At 40.7% G+C, this 22,583-nt stretch overlaps 1 protein-coding gene across 1 annotated transcript in view; it reads left to right on the top strand.

Moving 5' to 3' along the window:
• Positions 1-22,583, top strand: part of SPTBN5 (spectrin beta, non-erythrocytic 5) — a 100,497-nt gene that overhangs the window by 35,907 nt on the left and 42,007 nt on the right. Inside the window, 6 exon segments of the mRNA XM_013959456.2 lie at positions 48-193; positions 1,291-1,405; positions 3,393-3,503; positions 4,677-4,856; positions 9,051-9,254; positions 10,510-10,659. Of these exon segments, the coding sequence (XP_013814910.2) occupies positions 48-193; positions 1,291-1,405; positions 3,393-3,503; positions 4,677-4,856; positions 9,051-9,254; positions 10,510-10,659 (906 nt within the window).

The raw sequence follows: 22,583 nt of genomic DNA, 5'->3' as shown, positions 1-22,583 counted from the left end.
AAAACAGCACTCAAAATGACTTCTTGTTGTTGTTTTTCCTTCACAAGCAACTTTGTGCCAAATATGACACATTCCGACGCCAGTTGGAAGCAGCGGGGAAGAGAGTTGTGGCTTGCCAGCAGCTAGCAGAAAGCTTGCTGAATTGTGGCCATTCTGAGTCCAGGGAAATCCGGCAGAAGCAAAAAGAGCTACGGTAGGAGACTTGTGCTAGTTCTATAATACTTTCTCCTTTCAGTTCCCTTGCAAAGAGGAGGAAGTGAGAAAAAAATAGAAAAGGGTAAGGCAGTTACTCCCAATTCTCTAATTGCAAAGTGTGTGGTTTGTTCACTGACACAGAACTGCTCCATGCTTTCTTTAAAAATAGACTACTATAATGCAGACTATCTGCTTGCTGATTTGGCTTCTTGCAAATTGCATCAGAGACGCTTTGCAAGCAAGGGGTCAATGAACCTCCTTTGCCCTTTGAAACAAGATCACCTAATTGAAGGGCTGGGAGTTTAGTTGCACCTTTATTGCTTCTACTTCTCAAGTTTGAATCCCATGACTGCTCTATGGAGCCATTAAGATCATCTTTGCTTCTCATATTGTCTGGCAGTGGTCCAAACTGGCCCCAAAGAGAAGGATGAGGAAATAGTAGGGTCTGGCCCAGTCCTCATCTCAGTCCTCTACAAAAAATCTCTCTGCTCCTAGTGCCACATCTCAAGAAGCCAGAGACCAGCAGCAGCAGAGGAGGAGAAGGCCTGCTGCTGCCTTTGGCAAATCCCCAAATCCCGTGGTGTCAGGTGTACTGCTGGGCAGGTGCAGCATTTGCTGACTGTCTTGACTCTGGCAGTGGAACTCAACAGAAGGTCTGGCTTGGTCATCTGTTTGGTGTTTGGATTGGTGTGGAAGTTTTAGGGAGGCAGCCTCATGCAGGAGAGGAATTGTTATCCCCCTCTTAGAGCACATATATGTGCTTCATCCAGGAGTCCATCTACCTCGCTATCTTCCTCCCCTTCTCCCATGTAGTTGTATCAGGTTGTAGCATGTGAATCCTGAAGGGCATGTTGGAGAGGGGCATCTTTACATAGGGGCATCCATGTAAGTACCTGGAGCAGAGAGGAGGACATGGACAGAATAAGGCGAGGGACATGTTCTGCCCCTCAGAGAATTGCTTTGACAGAACTTAATGGCAGGACTGAAAAAACAAAATAAGAGGAGGTCTTGTTTTTAAGCTTTCTTCAGACTGTTAATCTCACTTACTCCTATTTTGCATGTTTACACGCTTCCTCTCCCCATCCTCTTTTGTAGGAACTCCTGGGAGGAGCTATTGGAAATTACCAGATTACAAGGTGAGCAACTAAGAGATGCTGAAACGATTCACAAGTGTTACCAAGACCTGACAGATGCTCTGGCCCATATTGAGGTAAAAAAACATGGGGAAAACCTACAATAGTGAGAACTTTCCTTTCAACTTAATTTGTAGAGTATTCTTATCATTTTCAGCATGCCTACTGCTGGCTTTTATGTATTCTCAGTAAGAAACTGCATCTTACACAAGGTTCTCAAAATTTCCTGGGTCATCCTTAGGTGCCTGGCTTGACAGTTCATGAGACCACTGGTGAAACTAAGTCCAGTTAGAGTTGCTTATTTGTGGGAGAAGCTGAGTGACCAGGCCTTGAACTAAATTGTCTCACAGTGTAATACATATAGTAATGTTGTTTCCAGTCATCAAGTCAGATTAAAAAACTGTTCACTGACTCATTGTGCTCCTTCCTTTACACCGTTGGACCTCTATGCACTGAAGAAAGAACTCTCTTGAAAAAAGCATTTGTTTGGATTACAGTGACCAGTAGCCTAGGAGGATGTCAGGCAATCATGTGACCTGATATCGGAAGTGGGGCCAAAAATGACTCCTTTTCCTCTGTTCTGGTGCCCAATATTGGCAATAACTTCAAACAGTCACAGAAGGACAGGAGGAGAAGTCTCAGTGAAAATCTTCAGGCTTTCATTTTATCTGCGCATCCCAAAGAATTTAATGAGAAACCATATCCTTGCTATACTGGAAGGTGGGATCACTCTAATGGAGATGTGTATAGGAGGAGGTGATCCATCAGAGCCTCCACTCTGCGCAAGGCAACAGGGCTTTGTTAGGTTATAGGCAGTAGATTTTCCACTTGTTTGTGCTGGCAGAGGCTGCCCTATTCAACTATGTTATTCCTGTTTTCTTTCCCTGTTGTAAATGGAAAAGCAAATGTCATGTATTTCACTGTACGCCACCTGGAGTTTTCAGAACCTGGTGCATATTTAACTTCAATGTTTCAATAGTTAATTCTGTGACTGTGACAAGTGATACTTCAGAAACACTCCAAAGACCAGCTTTTAGTTTATCCCTGTGCTGGGTTTGGCTCAGGCAGTGACAATTCACACTTCTCGCATCTCATCCTGTTAATAAGCTTTGCATCTAAGTGAGAGAGCAATTCAGTCATCCTGTCCATCCTTTCATGTGTCCGCTGCTGAGATGTCTAGCAGAGAATGTCATTTCCAACAGGAACATAGGACTAGAAGATACCTCTTAAGTGATCAAGTCCAATACTATCATATCGTAGGCAACCATACCATGCATCTCCTTTTACAACTTTAACAATATGCATTGTTAGTGCCCCCAAACCTGCTCGTGAATCTGTTATAGAAATGTTCTTCTCTAATGGTTGGAAATATTCTTCTAATTTTCACCTAAACTGACCTGAAGCAAATTTTGAACCATTTTATTCTAGTGACAGTGTTGTCTTCCAGCTGAAATGCCTTTTCTTTTTCCTTGCTGTGCTGCCAGTGCATGTCTGCATAACAGCTATATGCTCCTCAGAATCTTTATTGAGTTAAATAAATGTTTAAGTCTCCTCTTATATGATGGTCTCTCAGTTTCTCTCATCTTTACAATAATCCTTCTTTGCATGTGTCCCTTTTTAAACTCATCTTTCCTGAGCAGGTATAAGTAAATTTGTATGTAAAGGTGGTTCACAAATGGTCCACATGCCTGCCAAAGAATGGCCTGAGACTACTGGTTTTTAGTGCTACTTTAAGAGTTCACCAATGGTTACTGCAATAGCTATTTAAGATAGATTCCCAACTCAAGACTTGTAAGACTTTTTCATGCATTGCCTAACCAAGAAAAGACTTGAACCTTGGTCTCTCACAGCCCAGCTGAGTAGCTTAATCACTGACATACTTACTAAAGTAAGGACAGATGTGCTAGGACAGATTTTTCTGGCTTCCCTCTTGAGTAACCCAGAAAGGTAGTCCTTACCTGTGCAGTACGTAGAACACTACACAAAATGACTAAAGTAGACTTCTAGTGTGTTTTGCTTGGAAGCATTAAGTGACAAAGCTTGCACTGATTTTTTCCTTGCTAGGAAAAATCCAAAAGTATTCCAGATGACATTGCTAAGGACATGAGGGGTGTGCAAACCCAGCTCCGCAACCACGTGGCCCTGGAGCATGAGCTTGCTGGAAACAAGCAGCAGGTAATGAAAGTCATTCATGATCTTTAATGTGTAGCCAAAATCCAGGTTTTCAGTACAATCATAGTAATAATTTGCTATTATGAACTTACTTGTAAGAGCCTGGAAAAGGCAAAGGTCTTCCTCAGAGTCTTCTACTTTTATAGTATGTTCAAGGTCTGATGGAAATGATGAAGTGGATCATTTAAAACCTTAAAAAAAGGGAACATGTTATAATGAGTGCTGACTTTTGAAGTGATTCACATGAATGCTTCTGATCACTGTTTGAAGTGTATGATTATACCAAACTTTTTGATGTTTACCCCTTTGTTCAAAGCATTCTGGGTAAATACAAGGAAAAATCCAGAATCTGTTCTATGTGCAGAGAGATTCAATATTTATTGAACACAAAATGAAGAACTGACTACAGGGGACTACAGAAGGAAGGGGAGGGGGAGCAGTCTGAGAATTTCAACAAGTTTAGAGGGTTAGAGATTGGACTGTGAGAAAGAAGAGAAGGGTAGGGCTTGTTATACAAACTTGTGAAAAACATGAGCTCATGAGAACAGCTGTTGCTTAGAAAGCTTCCTCTTATATAATAATTTACTTAGCTTCAGCTAGACCAATAAAATCAATACAGTTTTCTCTTTATCCCTTTAACAAATGCAACATTAGAGTTAACACAGCATGCGTTATATTGAGATTACTAAAGTAGTTATCCCAGTATCATTTATCAGTGGCCTGATATATTGGCCTTATGGCAGATAAAAATGGATCCCATCAGGTGCTTGTTATTTTTCAAGGTAAAAGAGCATGAGATATGCGTGAAGAGAATGTAGTCACAATTACTCTAAACAGCAGGGAAAACAAAGTATGGGTAGCTATTCTTTGCATTAGTTTTGTAGTATATTCTTGTGAGGATCCCATTTTGGTAAATGGTATGGTAGAAAAAAGAAACAAAACCTATCTGCTTATTTGAAAATTGCTGCTGTGATGAGCCCTAGCAAACACTGGATGTCACTGTTATTCCATAGAACTGAAATGAGGGAAGCTTTTGTTTAGCATGGAAAAACAGGTCTGAGCACGTTGCTTGAATTGTAGTGTCATGTACAGGTAACTTAGCCCTTGCCATCATTTTTGTAATGTTAGCTGGATCTTTATGACTCTCCTACCTTCTTCTTTCCTCCCTGTGTATAGCTGCAGGAGCTGATTCACTCTGCAGATCATGTGCTGGCCCACTGCTCTAAGAAACAGGTGGCAGACCTGAAAGCAAAGCAGCAGGCAATAGCGACAAACTGGAAGGCCCTGAAGTCAAAAGTGGAACTGCGCAAGGAACTTCTGGAACAAGCGTACAAGCTTTACCAGTTTCAAGCACATGTAAGCACTTCTACCTTCTGTCCTTTGGCACACAGGGAAAGCTGCCTTCAGTGTGTGTCAATCATGGGTGGACTTCTGAGCTGCAAAGATTGATGTGAAAGGTTGCAGGAGTTGTCTGTGTTATTCACCTAGTATTTAAGTGCTTGCAGCTATTTAGAAAGGTGTTAGAGGATAAGGATCTTTTACCTCTTAGAGTAAGGGAAGCTTGTGTCCAATAGGGTATGAGTTATTTGACAGCTGTCAGAGGTGGTCATCCCTTTGCAGGAATAGTGGTAGATGGACCTAATTTTCAAAGGCCCTGCAACTCCCACTGAATAAGAGTAATAAAAATAGGTATCAACTTCCTATTTATAATGTCCAAAAGTTTGTTTTGTCTCTCTCCCTCTCTCTTTCAAAGCTTATTCTATATCCAGTGCATGCAGTAATCTTCAGTTAACTTCATAAAATGTATTAAATGCAACTCACTGGTCTTTGCTGCATCATAGCAGTAACCTCTCAATTTACTTAAACGCAGTGACTTACATATATCAGCACAGTATTATTAACTGCAAGACACAGTAATTGTCTCTCCAAAGAACTCAGCAGGCCATGGAAAACTAAGTGAATGACAACAGTTTCAGCGAAGTCAGTTGTTACTGTATCGTAAATTAGTGGATTATTGTTGCAAGTACTACGGTGGCAGGTACAAAACTGTGAGGGCCCCCCTTGTATCAAATACCATATAAGATATGAGCGGGGGAAACCAATCCTTTGTGATATGAATGCTGACTATGGTATTCCTGTGCTTCAGGTTATCCTATGCTTCGGCTGTTCCAAGTATAACTTTGGTGTCAATTAAATATGCCTCCAAGCTGCAGTAATTCATGTACTGTTTCCATGGTTTCTAGAAAGCAGAGAATAGCCAGGGTGTGTTCCCTGGGTGAAACCTCCCATATTTTTGTCTTAAGGGTGTGACCTGGGAGCAGGACCACAATAGATCGGACATGATCCCTTTGTGTTAGCATGAGAGGCTTCTGTGCATTACGTTAATCCACTTTAAGTCTAAAGCTCTAAGTCTAGCTAAAGGTAAAGGATGCTCATGACACTTTTTGTTTTCTGAAATTTTCTTTTTAGCTGTTAAGACTTCATTTTATGAAAAATTCTTGTGCAAACATGTTGAGAAGGAAATAGAATAAATTAGAACATTAATTCAGGAAAATTAGAGTAATTTTACAAATGTAGGTGAAAGGTCCATCTGCCCAGTATCCTCTTTCTGACAGTGATCCAAAGCGGACGTCTAGGGAAGACTGTAAGTACAGGGCAAGCTTCTTCTCATATGTATTCTTCTGATATATATTAGCTTCTGGAAGTCTTCAGCCTGGGGGCAGCCTCATCAGGAGACAATACTTTGATGGATTTGTCCATTAAAACACAGTCACTCAGAGTTCTTTTTGGTGTTGATTTTTTTCAAAATTGATGTCATATGTTTAGTTACTGACTTCATATAGAAGATGTCCTGTTGGTGAGGTGCTTTTTTTGTTTCTGTTGCTGGAATTGTAGACAGTACAAACATCCCTGGTTTGAATTTTGTCTGAAATCTGTAATGCATCCTATCTGAATGGAAAACCTATAACCATTGCTTACGCTGGCAAAATGCATCCTCTCATGTGCATTGGTAACTTTACAAGCAATAAACAGTATATATAATGTACAAATCCATCAGTATTTAACAGAGTAGATTGTACCGTCATTAAAGCATTTTCTTAACATCATAAAACAAAATGACAAAAGCCAGGTGACTGCAATCCCAGTGACATGTCCAGATGAAATTATGCCCCAAGCATCTCCCTGTTTCTTTGGTGCCAGTCTGCTGACAAGAAATATTTCTGATCCTCTCAGTTTTAACCTCCTTTCCTGACAATAATTGCCCCAAAAGTGGAGAAATGGTTTGGCAAGTTCTGTGACTTCATCTTTCTGCCCAGATGGGACAAGACAGGATTATCCAGTCACCTCTAATGGCTGTAAGAATCTCAGTGGCTCCAGGGTAGGTTAGAGCACATTTGCTGCAGAACATCCTCTAAACTGCTGAGCGCAAGAGGCAGCTTTGCTCACTTTCCTCTTTCAGATGTGCCAAGAGGTCCACAAAGTTACTTAATGTTAGGCACAGCTGCCCAGTATATTTTTTTCATTAGTTTTGTTCACATGCAGAGCCCATAGGGCTTTTCCATTATGCAATTTTACGTGGATTAAAAAGCAGAACAAAAATGAAACATCTGCAGATCTTTGCATGAAATGAGAATTCTGCACAATCATCTAGTGTATCTCCTTGCTTCCCATCAAGTATGATTTCACTCTGACTAAACAGCAGAGCTGGTCATACCTGACAGCAGGCAGCAACAGCAGAGGGCTCCAAATCTTGCAAGAAACTCTGTGAAGGAATCAGAATTTCGAATTATGCTTAAAGTGTTGCTGAATGGTCTGAGGCTCTTGCTCTGAAGTTTGTGCTAGGATCTCCATGGTCTCAGTCTGGCTCTGCTTAGGAGTTTCTTGCAGACAGATGCCTAGTCTATCCTTAAATGTTGCTGTCAGTGGCAGTCCAATAACCTCTTGTTGGCTCCTGACTTGTTCCATTGCATTAAATATCCTGAGATTTATGGATTTCTTCCTAATGCTTAGCTTAAATCTCAGGGAGTCTTAGACATTTGCACTGTGCCAAGTGCAATGTCAGTGTCTTCAGTGACATCCAGCTCTACATGAATTACAGTTCTGCAAATCAAAATGATGCCAACACACGTGCACTAGTTGGGCCCATTTAAAAGGACCACAGTCACTAGGAAGAGTCACATAGTAGCTGTGTTACCTGACTTTAAGAAAAAAGCATCTTGCTTTAAAACCTAAACTCTCAGAACCCCAAGCTGGACAGGTTCAATGTTGTGGTGCTTTTCTGAAAATGTTTGTTTCCAGAACGATGGTTCACTAGCCAGCTTTAAACTGTACCAAATTTTAATAATACAGATAAAATCTATGGATAAAATGGAACAGGCAAGAAGCTATTTCCATTACGTATTTTCCTTCAGTGGAAAAACCAGCAACCATTCACCAGAGAGATATTTTTTTTTAGCTTTCTGCAATAAAAGAGCATTTTTCTTTAGCACTGGTTGCCTGTGACAGTCTTTTAAAATACAGTAGAAATCTAAAAGACCATTTACTACCTCAGTTCAAATAATCCAGACACAATTAAAGTATAACAAAACTTAATTAATCATCCCATACAATCCCCTGTACATTCCCTTGGTGTCCTATTTTTACCAAGTGACATATAAGAGGGCAACACCTATTTATTACAGATTCAAATGAGATGCCAAAAATAAGCAGGCTGGTAAAGGTGCTATAAATCAAGTGCAGAAAATAACACACAAAAAATGTCAAATTATTTTTAGTTGCACAAGTTTCTTCAGTTAAAAAATAGGAACAATCCTTGGGGTTTTGTTTGAGAATTTTCTTACTAATAATTGCCTCAGCTGAATGCTTCAGACATTTTCAGATATTGTAAATGTATGTGTGTTTATTGGTTTGTCAGAGTTTGAACGTATATTAGCAGTACATCCTTGTTGCATTCTGTGACAACCTCAGTCACATAGTTCCACAAAGCAGGAGTTGAAACTGCATATCTGATATGCTTAACCAATTTTTCCTGCTCTATAGTTGCATTTTTCCACCTCTATTAGAGTGAGCTCATTTTTCTTTCACCTGACAATTCTCACTCCTGTCTTTCATTTTCGAATATGTATACAACCTGAGTTTTAAATGGACATGTATTAGTCTAAGCTAAGGCATAGAAAAGTAGGGTGATATATTGTTATATCCTCTGAGGAGGAATAACTCCAGAAAGCACTTAAGAAATGATGGATTAAAGGGCAATAAATAATATTTTTTTGTCACTGATATGATATGACACAGTTTGTTTATGGTTATGACATTACAAATAATGTATATGATTTTTTTTAACACAGTATGTAGAAATTTCTGTAGTCATGTTGTCCTCCCTTAATAAATTCATAAGGGGGCTATCAGCCCTAACGAAATAATTTCCTTTTTATCTGCAATTTTATTACCTATTATTCACTTGGAGGTGAACAGTGGGGTTTTGATTTTACTGTCCAATAACCCAAGCTTCAGATCTAACCTCATCTTTCGCATTTTCTTGGGTTCCAGGTGTGGGACTATTTCTCCTGGGCAGCAGAAATCATAAGGGAAATGAAAGCCAAGGAGACCATTCGGGACATATCTACTAGCAGCCTGAGACTTACCCAGCATCAACAGCTATTGGCAGAGATTGAAGCACGAGAAGAGAAATATAATCATGTTGCACAGCTAGGACAGTCACTCTTGCAAGATGAGAAAATAAGAACAAGAGAGGTAATTGAAACACATTTGAGTTCAAAGTCACAGATATTCAACTGCTTAGCACCAGTGTAACTATCATTCTGTACTGTATAATGTTGTAAATGTACACATCTATGTGAACACTCTCACGTATCCATATGCACGATCTACATTTGCCTTAATGTATTATCTAGCTTGGACACAGAAAACATCAGCTCCATTTCCTACCTCAGCAGTAGATGAGTGCTGAAGTGCCCTGAGTGCCCATGGCAGCAAAGCTGCTGTTTTTGGAGAAGCTTGATATGTTCTGACCAATGGAGATATTTTTACCCACTTCCCAAACTAGGTTTTCACACAAATTCTTTCCTGCACGTTACAGTACTATATCCACACCAGACCACACTGGACAAAGACATCTCAATCAAAGAAGGAAAAGATTCAAAAATATCAGGGAGTGTAAAGACTAACTGCAACATTTTCTGCACTAGTGAATTATGCTGGTGTATTTAATTCCCCAGACATGAAAGATGGAAACCAAAATGTAAGCTTACTCGAGACAAGTAGCTTCTAAAATTTTCATAGTATTATTTCTTTTGCAATATAAGTACCTGCTAGTTTATGTCACCCCTGACAATTCAATAGTATGTCTCTTGAATACCTTCAGAAAGCAGAGCAGAGTTCATAAAAATTACTCTCCTGTCTGACCAAGGTATTTCCTGAGTATTCATTAAATATTGCAATGTATACCTAAAGTAACCAGGATTTTTTCTGACTGTAAAATCCTTTGCTTGTAGAAAAATGCAGAGAAAGAAGTCATTTATAGAAGGAAGTCTGTGAATATATGCAGTTTGAAAGCTGAAATTACATGAAGGCTAACATTGTGATACATATTCACTGATTGGCAGAATCTGCTATGCCAATAACTTATTTAAGTATCACAGTTTACGGTGATATAATTGTGCTGTTACGACTAAAGATAAAGGAGCATTAGGATATGATTCTAGAAGGTGCACTTGAGGAACACTTCCTTCTTTGACACTTGGCTTGGACTGCTATAAACATTGTAACAAGCATTCCTCCATTCCTGAGATGAGCCACCTCTCTGATTATCTGTCTGCCTACATAAAAGTGCTAGAATTTGTTCTGCTTTTCTTTGTTTGATAGTTTTGGCTGAAGTGCCATTTAAGTGACTTATATCCAGCTCTACCTGATCTTTTCTCCTCCCACCTTACCTGGTCCCATGGGATATGAAGACTAACCAGAGTTTTTCTTTGGGTATTGTGTTCAGATTCAGCAGAAGCTACAGGCACTGTTGGAAGAGAAGGAAAATGTATACAATGAATGGAAACAGAAGAAGGAGTGGCTGGAGAAAATACATGAAGAACAGATGTTCTACAAAGATTGGGATCACCTGGACATGCTCCTGAACTCACAGGAAGTAAGTGAATTTATAAATTTGAAATAAGCAGTTAAACTCTTTAATCAGGTGTACTCTTCCAGGCTAAAAGTGGCACTACTATTCAACTGCAACTTAAAATCCTTGGATCTGGATATAGACAAGATACTCGTTCTATTATTGTTGTTGTTGTTATTATTATTATTATTATTATTATTATTATTATTTGCATTGTGGTATCACTTTGGAGACTGTAGAAATGTACCAAGACCCCTCCCTGATTTATGGGGGGAAAAAAGAGAAACAAAAAGATGATCCTTGCCTCAAAGATAATTTCTTGCATATAAACATAACCTAAGAGGTAGCAGATGAACTCAAAGAGCCATGGCAGAAGGGGAAGACAATGGTACAGTATTAGTCAGCATGACAAGCAGAGATTTCGACATACCACTGCCTAACCATTGACAAATTGTTTCATAGGCTTCAGAGAAAAAGGAAATTGTAAAGAAGGGTTCAAAGGAGGGTAGGGAAATTGCTTTTCAGGTGTTGCTGTAAACATCCCCAAGGCAGAGGGGGTAGTGTTGAGGAAATGTAGCTAGTGGAAAATTGATGTTGACAGTGTGAGTTGTTCAGGTACAGGAAAAGACTTCTCAGTTATGCAGGCAAATTGATAGCAATAGGGAGAAAGACTATGAATGAATTTGACTGTGAGGAGTAGTTGCTTCTGTTTGATGCAGTAAGTAAAAGTGAGCTAGTGAAGTCATGAAAAGAGCAGGCTAACATCATTAATGCAAAGAGACTGAAGGATGTTCCTTGTAGTATCGTTTCACAGCTCTTGAAATATATTTTCTCACCAATATTAAATTATCTTTTCTCTTTCCTGCCCTTTCCTGGATTCATGGAAACTATTTAAAATAGTTCCTGCTTGAGGTCTGACATTTGCTATCACAAATCTATGAGTGTAGAATTCAGATGTCCTTTCCAGATGCTCTGTGCAAATTCATAGACTGATAGATTGCAGTAGCTGTGCTGAACCTTGGCATGCTGACCAAATTGGTGGTTTGAAGGTTGCCGAACTGAACAGTTGAAGCACAACTGCAGAAAGTTAGTACCTTAGGGTCATTTCTTATTATGGAAAAATCATTCTTAATTCTTCCAGATGAGTGGCAGCATGAAAGAATGGCTCCAGATTTGTTCCGGACTTTGATTCCCACCAGTGCTTTTCCACTGGCACTAAACCTTTTGGAAAAGTGACCCTGAACTGTGCTATGCAGTGATACTTAACTGTTTGGGACCTACGGGCCTTTTCCTTCTCGCTGACTGCAGGAAACATATATCTTCAGAATTCCCAACATGTGGCACCTTTGGCTAATATGGCCTGTACCCTGAGTTTGTGTTCAAACTTGAAACCAGGAGAGTTTCTTCTAGCTTCAAGTTTTTGGAGTAAAATCTTACACAGTCCTGTCAGTTAACAATTTTAATTTGTTTCTTAATTAACATATGGCACAAGTTGCATAATATCTAGCTTCATTCCCTACCAAGCAGTGATACATCATTGCTAAGCTCCTATATGGGTAACATCATCAGAAAAATGTAAGTGCCGCAGAATTTTGACCACTGTATTCTTTCTATCATGAAATCGAGATCAGCCAACATGGGGGGACACTGAATACAGCATCTGTTTTGCATTATATACCTCAGAGGTGAATATGCAGCATAGCTGCTAAGGGCCTGTGTTTCTTTTTGCCCTCAGTCATGATTCCTGGTCGCAAAAGATTATATTACTCTTACATCAAAGGGGTTGCACCTGGCAATTCTAGTGTGCCCCTGGCACATCCTGTACGGTTAAACTGCACCTCATATTACTTCTTTAGTCAGCTGAATTTTCCATTGCTATATGCTGCAAAGTAGACTGCCATAAAAGGGGAGGGTCTCCATCATAGCCTGGGTAAAGTCTCTTGCTCAGAACAGCCAGAGCACCTGCCACTACTGCAAGTCTCTCCTGCCAGATCAAAGCCTGTGAATGAAGACAGTGACCTTGAGGAGTGTGAGGGGCAGTTCTGTTTTCAGAATCTTTCTCTAGCAGTGTTTTCTTTATGAACTTCCAAGGTGTCCGGTACCCTATTGTTTTTATTCATGTGCATAAGTATTCACAAGGTTCAAAAGCAGATTGTGGATACTTGGCTGTCACTCCCAACACCTTCTTGCACAGATGCTATCTTATGGTCAGGAAGAATGATGCATGTAAAGAATTACAGTTGTGTGCTCACAGAGTTAGTTTTATAAAATAGAAAAGCAGGTCATTGTGATGTGCACCATATCAACAAACGTCTCTGATAAGGAAATCAGTGACCAAGTATCTACCTGAGATTTATCAGAGAGATTATAAAACACTACAGATTTCCAGGTTTGTAATATGAAGATCGCAGTCAGGCATACGTCTCCTTTTTCACCAACACAGTTGCTACCACCACCCACGTATCATTATGCCTAGAAGAGACCATTACGGATTTGTGCTTGAATTTAATCTAGGAAATGTATGGGAAGAGGAGATACTCAATTTTTTCATAGCCAAGGATACAAAGAAACAGATCCTCGATGAGCTGTGAGCTCTCAGGATGAGTTTGGACACTCACTACTGCTTGATGCACCAGTTAGCCCAGTATTGCTAACAGCTTTTATTCCAGGAATTACTCATTTTCCTTCATCATGATGACTCAATCCTGTGATGTCCATTCTGGTCGTCTTGGTTTTAACCTACAGTTGACACTGAACTAAAATGCCATGAAGAAAAGGCAGCTGCCCAGGGACATCAGCTTGCCTCGTAGCTAAAGACTGTTGGTGAAAGCACATCTCAACTGTATTTCACAAATACCACTGCTCCTTGCTCATTTTAAATCTCATTTTTGCTGTCTTTAAGTTGCTTTTACTGACTTGGCACCTGGCTGTGTTGGAGATCACCTCAATGTCCCATGTCATCCAGAGCTGTGCAAGTCCACAATGAGTATAAACATGGAGAGGTGCAGGTTTGGACTGTCACAAGGCTGAAAAGCTGGACTGAGCCAGAGGCTAAATGTGTTTACATCCAGATTCAGCTATACCTTAAAGGAACTTATAGGGTAGCATCAATAAAGAAAGAAAATTATTGCAAGAAGAGGCACATTTACTGCTGTTAATGAAGGAACAGAAATGAATTACCTTTTTCTGGACTCCACTCCTTCCTTAATATGCAATGCATCAGCCTGGCTGTGAATAGAAACACGAACACTGTTCTGATTCCTCTACAGCTAGAACTCCTGTATTCTAGAATATCTCACATTGCTTTTGTTCTCTCATCTCTGTGTGATAGTTCTTCACACAGGCTATTCCCACACTGCAGGACTCCCACCTGAATGAGGGAGAAATAGCAAGGAGTGCAAAGCTGTCATTTCCAGCAGGCACCATCTGCCTTATGGGTCAGTGATTATAATCTGACAACAAACTGAGGGTCTCTATTCCCAATTTGTATTTTATTTCTCTGCATTTTAAGAACAAGTGGAAGAGGAATCTGTTGCTTTTGGATGGATCTCTGTTACTACTATATGGAGTTAAAATGTGGCTGCATAGTGATGCAGACCTTGCTCCCAGAGAGACTGGCAGGAGGGTAGGAAAGCAGTCCTTTAAATGCGTTTTGGAAAAGTATTCAGCCCAGACATCAATTGAAGACTTCCAAATCACTTTCCCAATGGGAATTTTGTCCTTTGCTGCCTTCAGAATGGACAGAAGCAAACATGCATTCAAAAAGGATTCCCATCAGGCAAACAAATATAAGCAATCTCTCCATCCCCTGTGTTTCTTCTGACTTTTGTGTTTGGGGCAATGCTCAATCATGTGCATTTCGCAGTTGCACATCTGCAAAATATGTGTGTAAGAAAGCAGCTTCTGTCATCCCATAACTATCAGGTCCTATTTATCCAGAACAAACTTCATATGCCTTTGAGCGAGTCTCTCCTAGCAGCAAGGAATAGGGGAAGGAGTGAGGTAGCACTGGCGTGTTTTAAACTAAGAACTGCTACTAAGAGCTGCTCTCTTATTTGTTCTTCGTGCCAGTGTGACAGGTTTGACTTCATGCCAGCATCTTATATTACATCCAAGTTACTTAAATCTTCGAAGGATTTCTGCAGAATTTAGTCTAGGATTGTTCTGTGCTAAAGAAAATAGAGTACATGTGGAGAAAATTAGGCAAATATCTATCTTTTTTATTTTTTTATTATGAATTCAGTTGTGCCATTGCATGGAACTGTTGTAGGAAACTCTCCTAAGACCTACGATCTGAGATCTTGCCATTCTGAGTGCTGACAAACAACAGCTGAAAGAGCGAAGGAATAAAAAAACAGTTTTGTTTTGAGCAGAAGCAGCACCCTGTACACTGCTCCATTCTAATCTTTTCACAGCAGCAGATGCATTGCTCAGGTTAGCTGCTTTCATTTTTTTCACAGATGAAATAACAGCAAGTTCACAGGCTGTCTCTGGCAAGCATTTTTGGCTCCCTCCTCCTCTGTCTGCAGTCTCACTGTCAGAACACTCAGGGAGCAGAGCCTCATGCTCTGTAATTTATCTTTCCGCCCATCCCACTCTCATATCACTTTGCAGATGTGATAGGCAGTGGTGGCAGTGGCAGTCCTAGAAGAGCTGTGCTTTTTATTTTGAATGTGGATTTTTTTGGTATATCTTTTTTTTTTTTCCTCCTGGAGAATGTTTATTAACCTCTCATTCCTTTGCTTCAGAGGAAGAATGGAAATTTCCAGTGCCAAAGGAAAAAGGATCAGGCATTGGTTTTAAAAACAGGGGGAAAGACAAGTTTTTGTGGCTTTGGTTTTGCACCGTTTAGGACTAAGCTGCAGAATGTCATGCGGGGACCATCACTGCAAACTTTCATCTGCACCCATCTATGTCTCCACGGCGGAAGTGATGCTGTCTTCCAGCAGAATGACCCCACCTCCTCCTTTTGAATCTGTTGTGCGGGACAGGCCTTTCCAAAAGATGCCAGCATCGGCGTGGTGTCTTCCTGCTGATCAAGCAGTTGCAGCGATCACTCCAGGAAATGCCAGCTCACCACCAAGCAGTGTGTCTTCTGGAGCTTACTGCACACAGCTAGATGTCGTCCTGGCACACACAGACAGGAGGAAAGGTTCGGGAAACGCTAGTCATTGTGTCAAGCCTTCTGATGTGACATCGAGGTGTTCCAGTCCTCCCAGAAACACTCAGGGCAGTGGATATGGGGAGTCTGGCACTTGGTCAACACCTGCATCTTACAAGCAACATTCAGAAAGAGATAAAAGTGCTCGTCGTATTTCTCCTGATAAAAATGATCCCTTGAAGCTTGCTGTGACTTTGCCCTCTGATGTTCTTTCCTACAAAGCTCCACCAAGCTGGACATCACGCCTAGACGTTGATCTGTCTGCAATGCCAGCTGTTTCAACACTCTGCAGCAGAAATCTGCGTGGACCTCTAGCACCTTGCAATTATGTTCCACCGCAACAAGGCTATAGCCAGTGCAACGTCCAAATGCCAGACCTCCATGCTTCAATGAAGCTCTATATTTCAACTTGCAGCTTGACAGTAAAGCCTTTTCGAGCAGATTCCCATGGAAAGAATCATGTTCATTCAAGTCTCCTCATGCCACAATTAGAAAAGGTGTCTGAAAGTCCTGCAGGTCTCCCAACAGGATCCTGGAAATCAAAATCAGGCTTCTCTTCAGGTGGGTCTCCAGCCCTTCAAATCACAAGATTTCATGTGACTTCCTCTGCCAAGTGTCCTGGACTTCCCCAGCAGACTGTCTCCAGAGACATATGGCTGTCCCCCTCTGTCCTGACTGGAAGAGAAAATTCAGCTAGTGGGAATGAGGTCATGAGCAAGGATTTAAATCCAGAGCTGCTTGTCTTTCAGAACCACCCTTCACCTAGGATAGAGTCTCGGAAGTCTCCATGTGATGGGTTAACACATGCTCACCACAAGGTTTCCAAAATCACCCTGATACTTGCCACTCCTTGGACTACTATGCCTATCCAGGTGGTAAGAGAATTTAGAAGAAGCCCAAGTCCAACAATCTTTATCAAAACACATGATTCAGATATAGCTGGTCCGCCCCTTCACCCTGTGGGAATTGGCACTGGCCTCTCTCTGTCAGTGAATCCGGTTTGCTGCTCAGGACTGCTTTCTACCCAACAGCAGTGGGCTACATCTGATTTGAGGCCTTCCCAGGAAGCATGCACTGTGGAAAGTGTATGCCCTGACAACCTTTTGACAAAGATACCAGCTCACGCAATGTCTTCAACTCACAGAGCCAGAGAGAGGGCATGGTGTCCATCTATTGCTGTCAACATTGCCTCTTTTGGATCTGGGAGGAAAGTAGTGAAGATTTCCATTCCATTCTAGGAACATTCACAAACACGATTTTTAAGTTGTGTTAATCAAGCCATGTGGATTCCTTCTTGTATTCTTCCTGCTGTGTTCCCCCTACCTAGAGATGACTTACAGGACAATCGGAAAGCTACTTTTGTTCTGCTGTCACCAAGGCTGCAGTTACCACTTGATCCATCCTAAATGAAGCTGAGTGCTCTCATCTGATCCAGTAAAGTGCTTCACTAGTGTCTCGTTTTAAGCATTTGAGTAGTCCTGTTGACATGGCATGCTTAATGCTAAGCATGTACTTACATGTTTTGCATAACTGGGCCATAGTGCTCAGCACTTGAAGGTTCAAGACTTTAGAGCCAAGGACTGTTCTTCCTCTTTGCTAGTCAGTCTGGGACCTGGGGCAAATCCTCAGTGAAGTTCTTCTTAGATTTTTCTGTTTCACTGTTTTCATTTGCTCATTTGTCAGATTGTGCTGTATTTCTAAATGGTTAATTCCTGGTTTTGTAACTTTTAAAAGTAGTCCTTGTTTTCAAAAGCCAAGATATTTAAGTGTGTAGAAAGAAATTACTTTTTTCCTTAGAAAAAGAGAGAGACCACCCTTTCCTAAGGGAAAAGAAGGGAATTTAGTCTCCATAGCTTGTCAAATTTGGACATCTCAGCAACGTCTCTAACAATGAAACCAAAGGAAGTTAAAGAGAATTTAGTCTGCCTTCAGACAAATGTTTCATAAGTAAATATTTAAGGATGGTTTGTAAAGGCATAGGATTCTGGTTTCATACCTGCCACTTACAGGATAGGGGTAGGTATTGGGAATTTTGGAGATGGAGGGGATATGTGGGAGGAAGGGATTGTAGCGGTTCTGGAAAAAGAAACACTGGCTGCTATCTGTGCATTTCCCGTATATATTTGCAGTCAGTGGTCCATATCAGATAATTATATTCTTATGCAGAAGAGAGAGCATGCAGTGGAAGGGGGGAAGAAAACTTTTAAATGTAACATAAGAATTCCTCAACGATATTGTGAGGTTGTTTTACACACAACTTGCTGTGTTTTATTCCACGTATAACAGAGTACAATACTGCAACCATAACTTTTACTGACATGAAGCACAGTACAACAATACTGTGAACTATATATAATCACGGTATTGAGCCCATTTATTTACTTTGCTAAAACAAATTTATTTGTTTTTTTTAATTGATTTTTTTGTATGTACATTTATCAGAAAAAGGTCAGATCAAACCTTGTTGTTATTACCATCTATCTGGGCAGCAAATTTGGACTCGACTGCATGCTTTAAGTGAAGGCATTTTAAATCTGGGAGTAACTGACTTTTTCTGGCCTTTGATATGTGCTTAGAGCTGAAAGATTTTTACTAAAGTTCCAACAATCTCAGCAGCCAGCCCAGGACAGGCAGTGGGGGGCAAAATACATGGAGCTTGTTACACTGTGAAGAACAGAAGCTGCAGAAGAGAGTGGATTTGCACAAATACTTAAAATTGTTTTTCTTCTAGAGAAATAAAAATGACACTTCTTGGAAGACAAGAAGTCTTGGGGCTATGTTAGCTTCCAATCTGTCTGTATGAATGCAAAGTTGTGGCATCCAGAGAACATGGTTATCCTAATGACTAAAATGTTTCATTCAGTGTTTCTGTAATAATTAGAGCTGGCCTGTACTGTCACATAAGTGTGTATATAGCATTGTTTTATTTAAAATGAACATTTGTTTTGAGAAAGACTTTTTACTTAATTCTGCCTTAACTCTTATGTAAGAGGTCTTACCATAATGACAGCATAGCTGAGTCTATACAGTGAGCTCAGAAATAGTGAAAAACTTCATTTGAAGTAGAGTTGAAACCACTGCTTGTTTCTGCGTTTGCATTTTTAGTAGCTCAGTTATTCGTTGCATGTTCCATTTCAAAAAGGGCCAAGTCCATTTTGTGGTTTTAAGTGTCTTTGCAAGTCTTCATTTAAGAACGAATGCATTATATGGTCAAGTCTTCAGTGCTTTTGTGGCTGAGAATTAAATTCCTGATGATGGGCCATGATTCGTAACAGAAACAAACTTGAAAGAAAGTTTATACCTGCTCTGTGCCATAGGAGACCCTAGTAGGTTACCTGAGGAGAGCTATGCAGTGCTTTGTATTTGACATTAACATGTCGCATTCAAAGTAGGAGTTTGGGGACCTCTTTGAGGCCGTCCTCTATGCCAAAAAAATTATGTAATTGGCCAATGGCCAACATCATAGTGTGGGAGCCAGTTTCCATTCTGCTTTCAGATTGGTATAACAAATGCTTCGATGAAAAAATGTTGCAGTTCTGATTCTAGGAATTGCTGTAATAAGATTTCTGTTTAAAAGCAGAATGGAAAGTTTTTACCTCATCAACTCTCCAAGTAGCCCTGTTAGTGCTACTGGGACTGCTTTCCTCCAAATGTGTTGCCATAGCCGCTGCTATAATATATGCAGTTTGTGCGCCAGTTTTCTTTTCCAGTATTAAACCTGGATCCCAGGAGTATTAACTTTGCAAGGGCTTCTACTTGCAGGGCCTGGTCTAAAGCTTTTAGAAGTCAGAAGAACTTTTTCCACTGTGGTAACAGCTCTGAGGTGGGGCTCTGAATGCTCAGTATTGTTTGTGTATAGTGATTTTCAGTAGGAGCGAGGCACTGAGCACTCCAGTGGCAGCTGATTATGACTCACTGTCCCACACCCCTGCTCTCGGATGTCTCTATTCAGTTTTTCAGAGAAAATGTCCATCTTTTCCAGTAGATATCCTTTGCCTTTTCCTTCCGCCACAGATATGTGAGCAGGAAAACTAAGGGCTGACCATTTCTTCATGTATCACAGAATTCGCAGTTTCGTTGCTAACAGTTACTGAGAAAATGGTCCTGGAGTGGTATGTGGAAAATTATGGGAATTTTCTGTTTCTCAATTAAAACTTTTTTTTGGTCAGAGATGGTAGATAATCCACAATATGCAGCAAAGAAAGTCCAATGCCTTTGAAGCAGCTTTTATAACACAAGCATAGAGACGTGGTATGTGGCTATGCTGGGGTAATATGTACTACAAACAGGAGTGAGTGTATTCAGGTCAACAACATTTTGTCTTAGTGTTAGCAGCAACAATGTTAAATATAAATGGCATAATACAGCAGTACAGTAGACAGACCTATAGCCCACAAATATGGAGTTTTTCCTTCACTAGAGAAAACCAAACCAAAAAACACTCTAAAAAATTGTTCATCTTAATTTCATAGGATAGTAGGATAGATCAAAGAATTAACAGTTGAATGACAGAATATCTGCCTTCCAGTGGCATTTGTATGTAATATTAAATAGACTTTAATGATAATGTATTTCTTTATGCATCGTGATGATTAATGTGCCAGACTTATTAAAAACTTAGGTCTGCTGTACAGTGGCCTTCCCCTCTCCTTGACAGTGATTACAGCGATGGCACTTATTCATTTCTCTTCCAATGCTCATCATGGATTAGTGTAGTGCAGTCTGAACATCTGGACTGGGCATGGTATTCTTCTGTGTATTTTTCTGTATATGCAAAATATTCCTCTTATATCAACTTCCAAAAAGGAACCAGAAAGTCAGGCTAGGTCTGGTTGTCAGTCCTCTTAGCTACAGCCCGAGCTGGGCTTGGGTGTTGGCACCAGTGACAGGGTCCGTCAACTGGCTGGTGATCAAAGTGAGAGGGTGAGGTAACGCGTGAGGTCTGGGGTCCATGCAGGAGGACAGGTCAGTGCGTCAGGACAGCAGGAGAAGGACTGGGTGCAGGCCTGCCTTTGCCGCAGCTCAGGCAGGGCTGGGGCTGGGGCTGAGCCTCAGTGGAGCTCCCAGGCCCATGGGCAGGGGACAGGGGGACCGGCCAGTGGGCCAGCAGGGCTGCCAAGGCCTGTTGGTGCACTCAGGCCCCGACAGGTAGGTGTGGATCCTGCTGCCCATACATCACGTCGGGTAAACCTCTCCTTTAGAAGATGCTGTGTGGAGTTAAAAAGTCATCTAATACTTCTGTCCAGACAATTAGCGACATCACTGGTTTTCTAAAGCAGCGGCTGAGGAAACTCCTATAAAGAACACCCTGTCAGACTGCTACAGAAAGGGAATGTTTTGCAAAGCAAGAGAGATCTCTCTAGATACTGTTATTTTTCCTGTGCACATATATGTTTCTGAGGCACAGATTTACTTGTATCTTTTACCAGGCTTCTTCTGAAAATATTGGCCTTTCTGTTGTTTCACTGATTCTATTGTTTCTTTCTCCGCCTCTTAGTTCTCTTGCACTATATGGCTGATCTCGATTTTTTCTTCTGTTTCTGCTAATTGCAATTTACCCAGATAGTTACTGGTTGAGATTTCATATCCTCATTGAAACACAATTCCATTAGCTCACAAAATGGATTACACAGTGGTATGTCCCAGCCTGCAAATCCAGTCCCTTGTAGCAGCCTGAACTCCAAAAGTTTCTCCAGCCGTATTTGCTCCACTGTGAACCATGTCTGCAGCTAGTTTTGCTCATGCCCCATCAGAGCCTCTGACTGATTACTGTTTTTGTCTTGCTATTGTCTCTTCATTAAATAGGAAAATAAACCTGTGGGCAAATATATACATTGGAAAAGAGTAAATTGCTATTGGCCTGCAGAAAAGCTTATTTTTTGTGGAGAATAGATGACTACATTGTTTATTACTTTGCATTTGATTAAACATTGACTACTAACAGAATGTATGGGAGAAATAATCATGCAGTCAGTTTTCTTAAAACCAGGAAAGTAGGCAACAAGCAGTGTGGTGTCTTAGAGATGCACATGGATTAGTTAGCAAATGTCTTAGCAGTGTTAGAAGTGAGCAGTGCAGAGGTCAGTTCCCTTGAAACTGCCCTTGATATTTTAGGCTGGGGTCTTCCTGAATCAGAGATTGATGAGATTGACAGTAAATAGAATTAATGCAAGCAAGTCAGAGATAAAACAGATGTTATGCACTCAGTACAGGTGCAAGTTATGACATTCTTTGGGAATAATCAGCTGCATAAATACAGGATGGGAACAAGCTGGTCTGACAGCAGTTCTTCTGAAAAAGTTCTGGAAGCTTATAGTAGATTACAAGGTGAATGTGAGTCAGTGAGTTCATTGTACTGTGTAGAAGATAAGCGCCACACACAAATGCATGAGGAAGATTATGGTTTGAAAGGCACCAGAAATAATCTCTGTGCTTCCTTCACTGTTGGACAGCCTCAGCTGGAGTATTGCATCAAGTTGTGAGAACCCTGCCTGAAAACAAATGGAAATGGAGAAAACCCAAAGGAGAACAGTGAGAATAATCAGAGGTCAAGAAGACACAGCCTATGTGGCATGATTGCCCAGATCAGGGTAGTTTAGCTGAGTGAAGATTGAAATCCCAGTACACAAACGGTTTACAAATGTATTTAAAGCTGCAGTAAATGTAAAAGGAATTATCTCCTTTCTGCAGTGAAGAGGGCATTATGTAATGGGGTGAAGTGTTAGCTATGTATTTTCAGGTTAGACATTTGGAAAAACTTGCTAATGGTAAAGGTAATGAAGCACAG

The sequence above is a fragment of the Apteryx mantelli genome, chromosome 4, assembly GCF_036417845.1.
Source record: "Apteryx mantelli isolate bAptMan1 chromosome 4, bAptMan1.hap1, whole genome shotgun sequence".
NCBI classification, from domain to species: Eukaryota; Metazoa; Chordata; class Aves; order Apterygiformes; family Apterygidae; genus Apteryx; species Apteryx mantelli.
The sequence above is the reverse complement of the archived record's forward strand: the minus strand, read 5'-3'. Positions and strand labels throughout refer to the sequence as shown.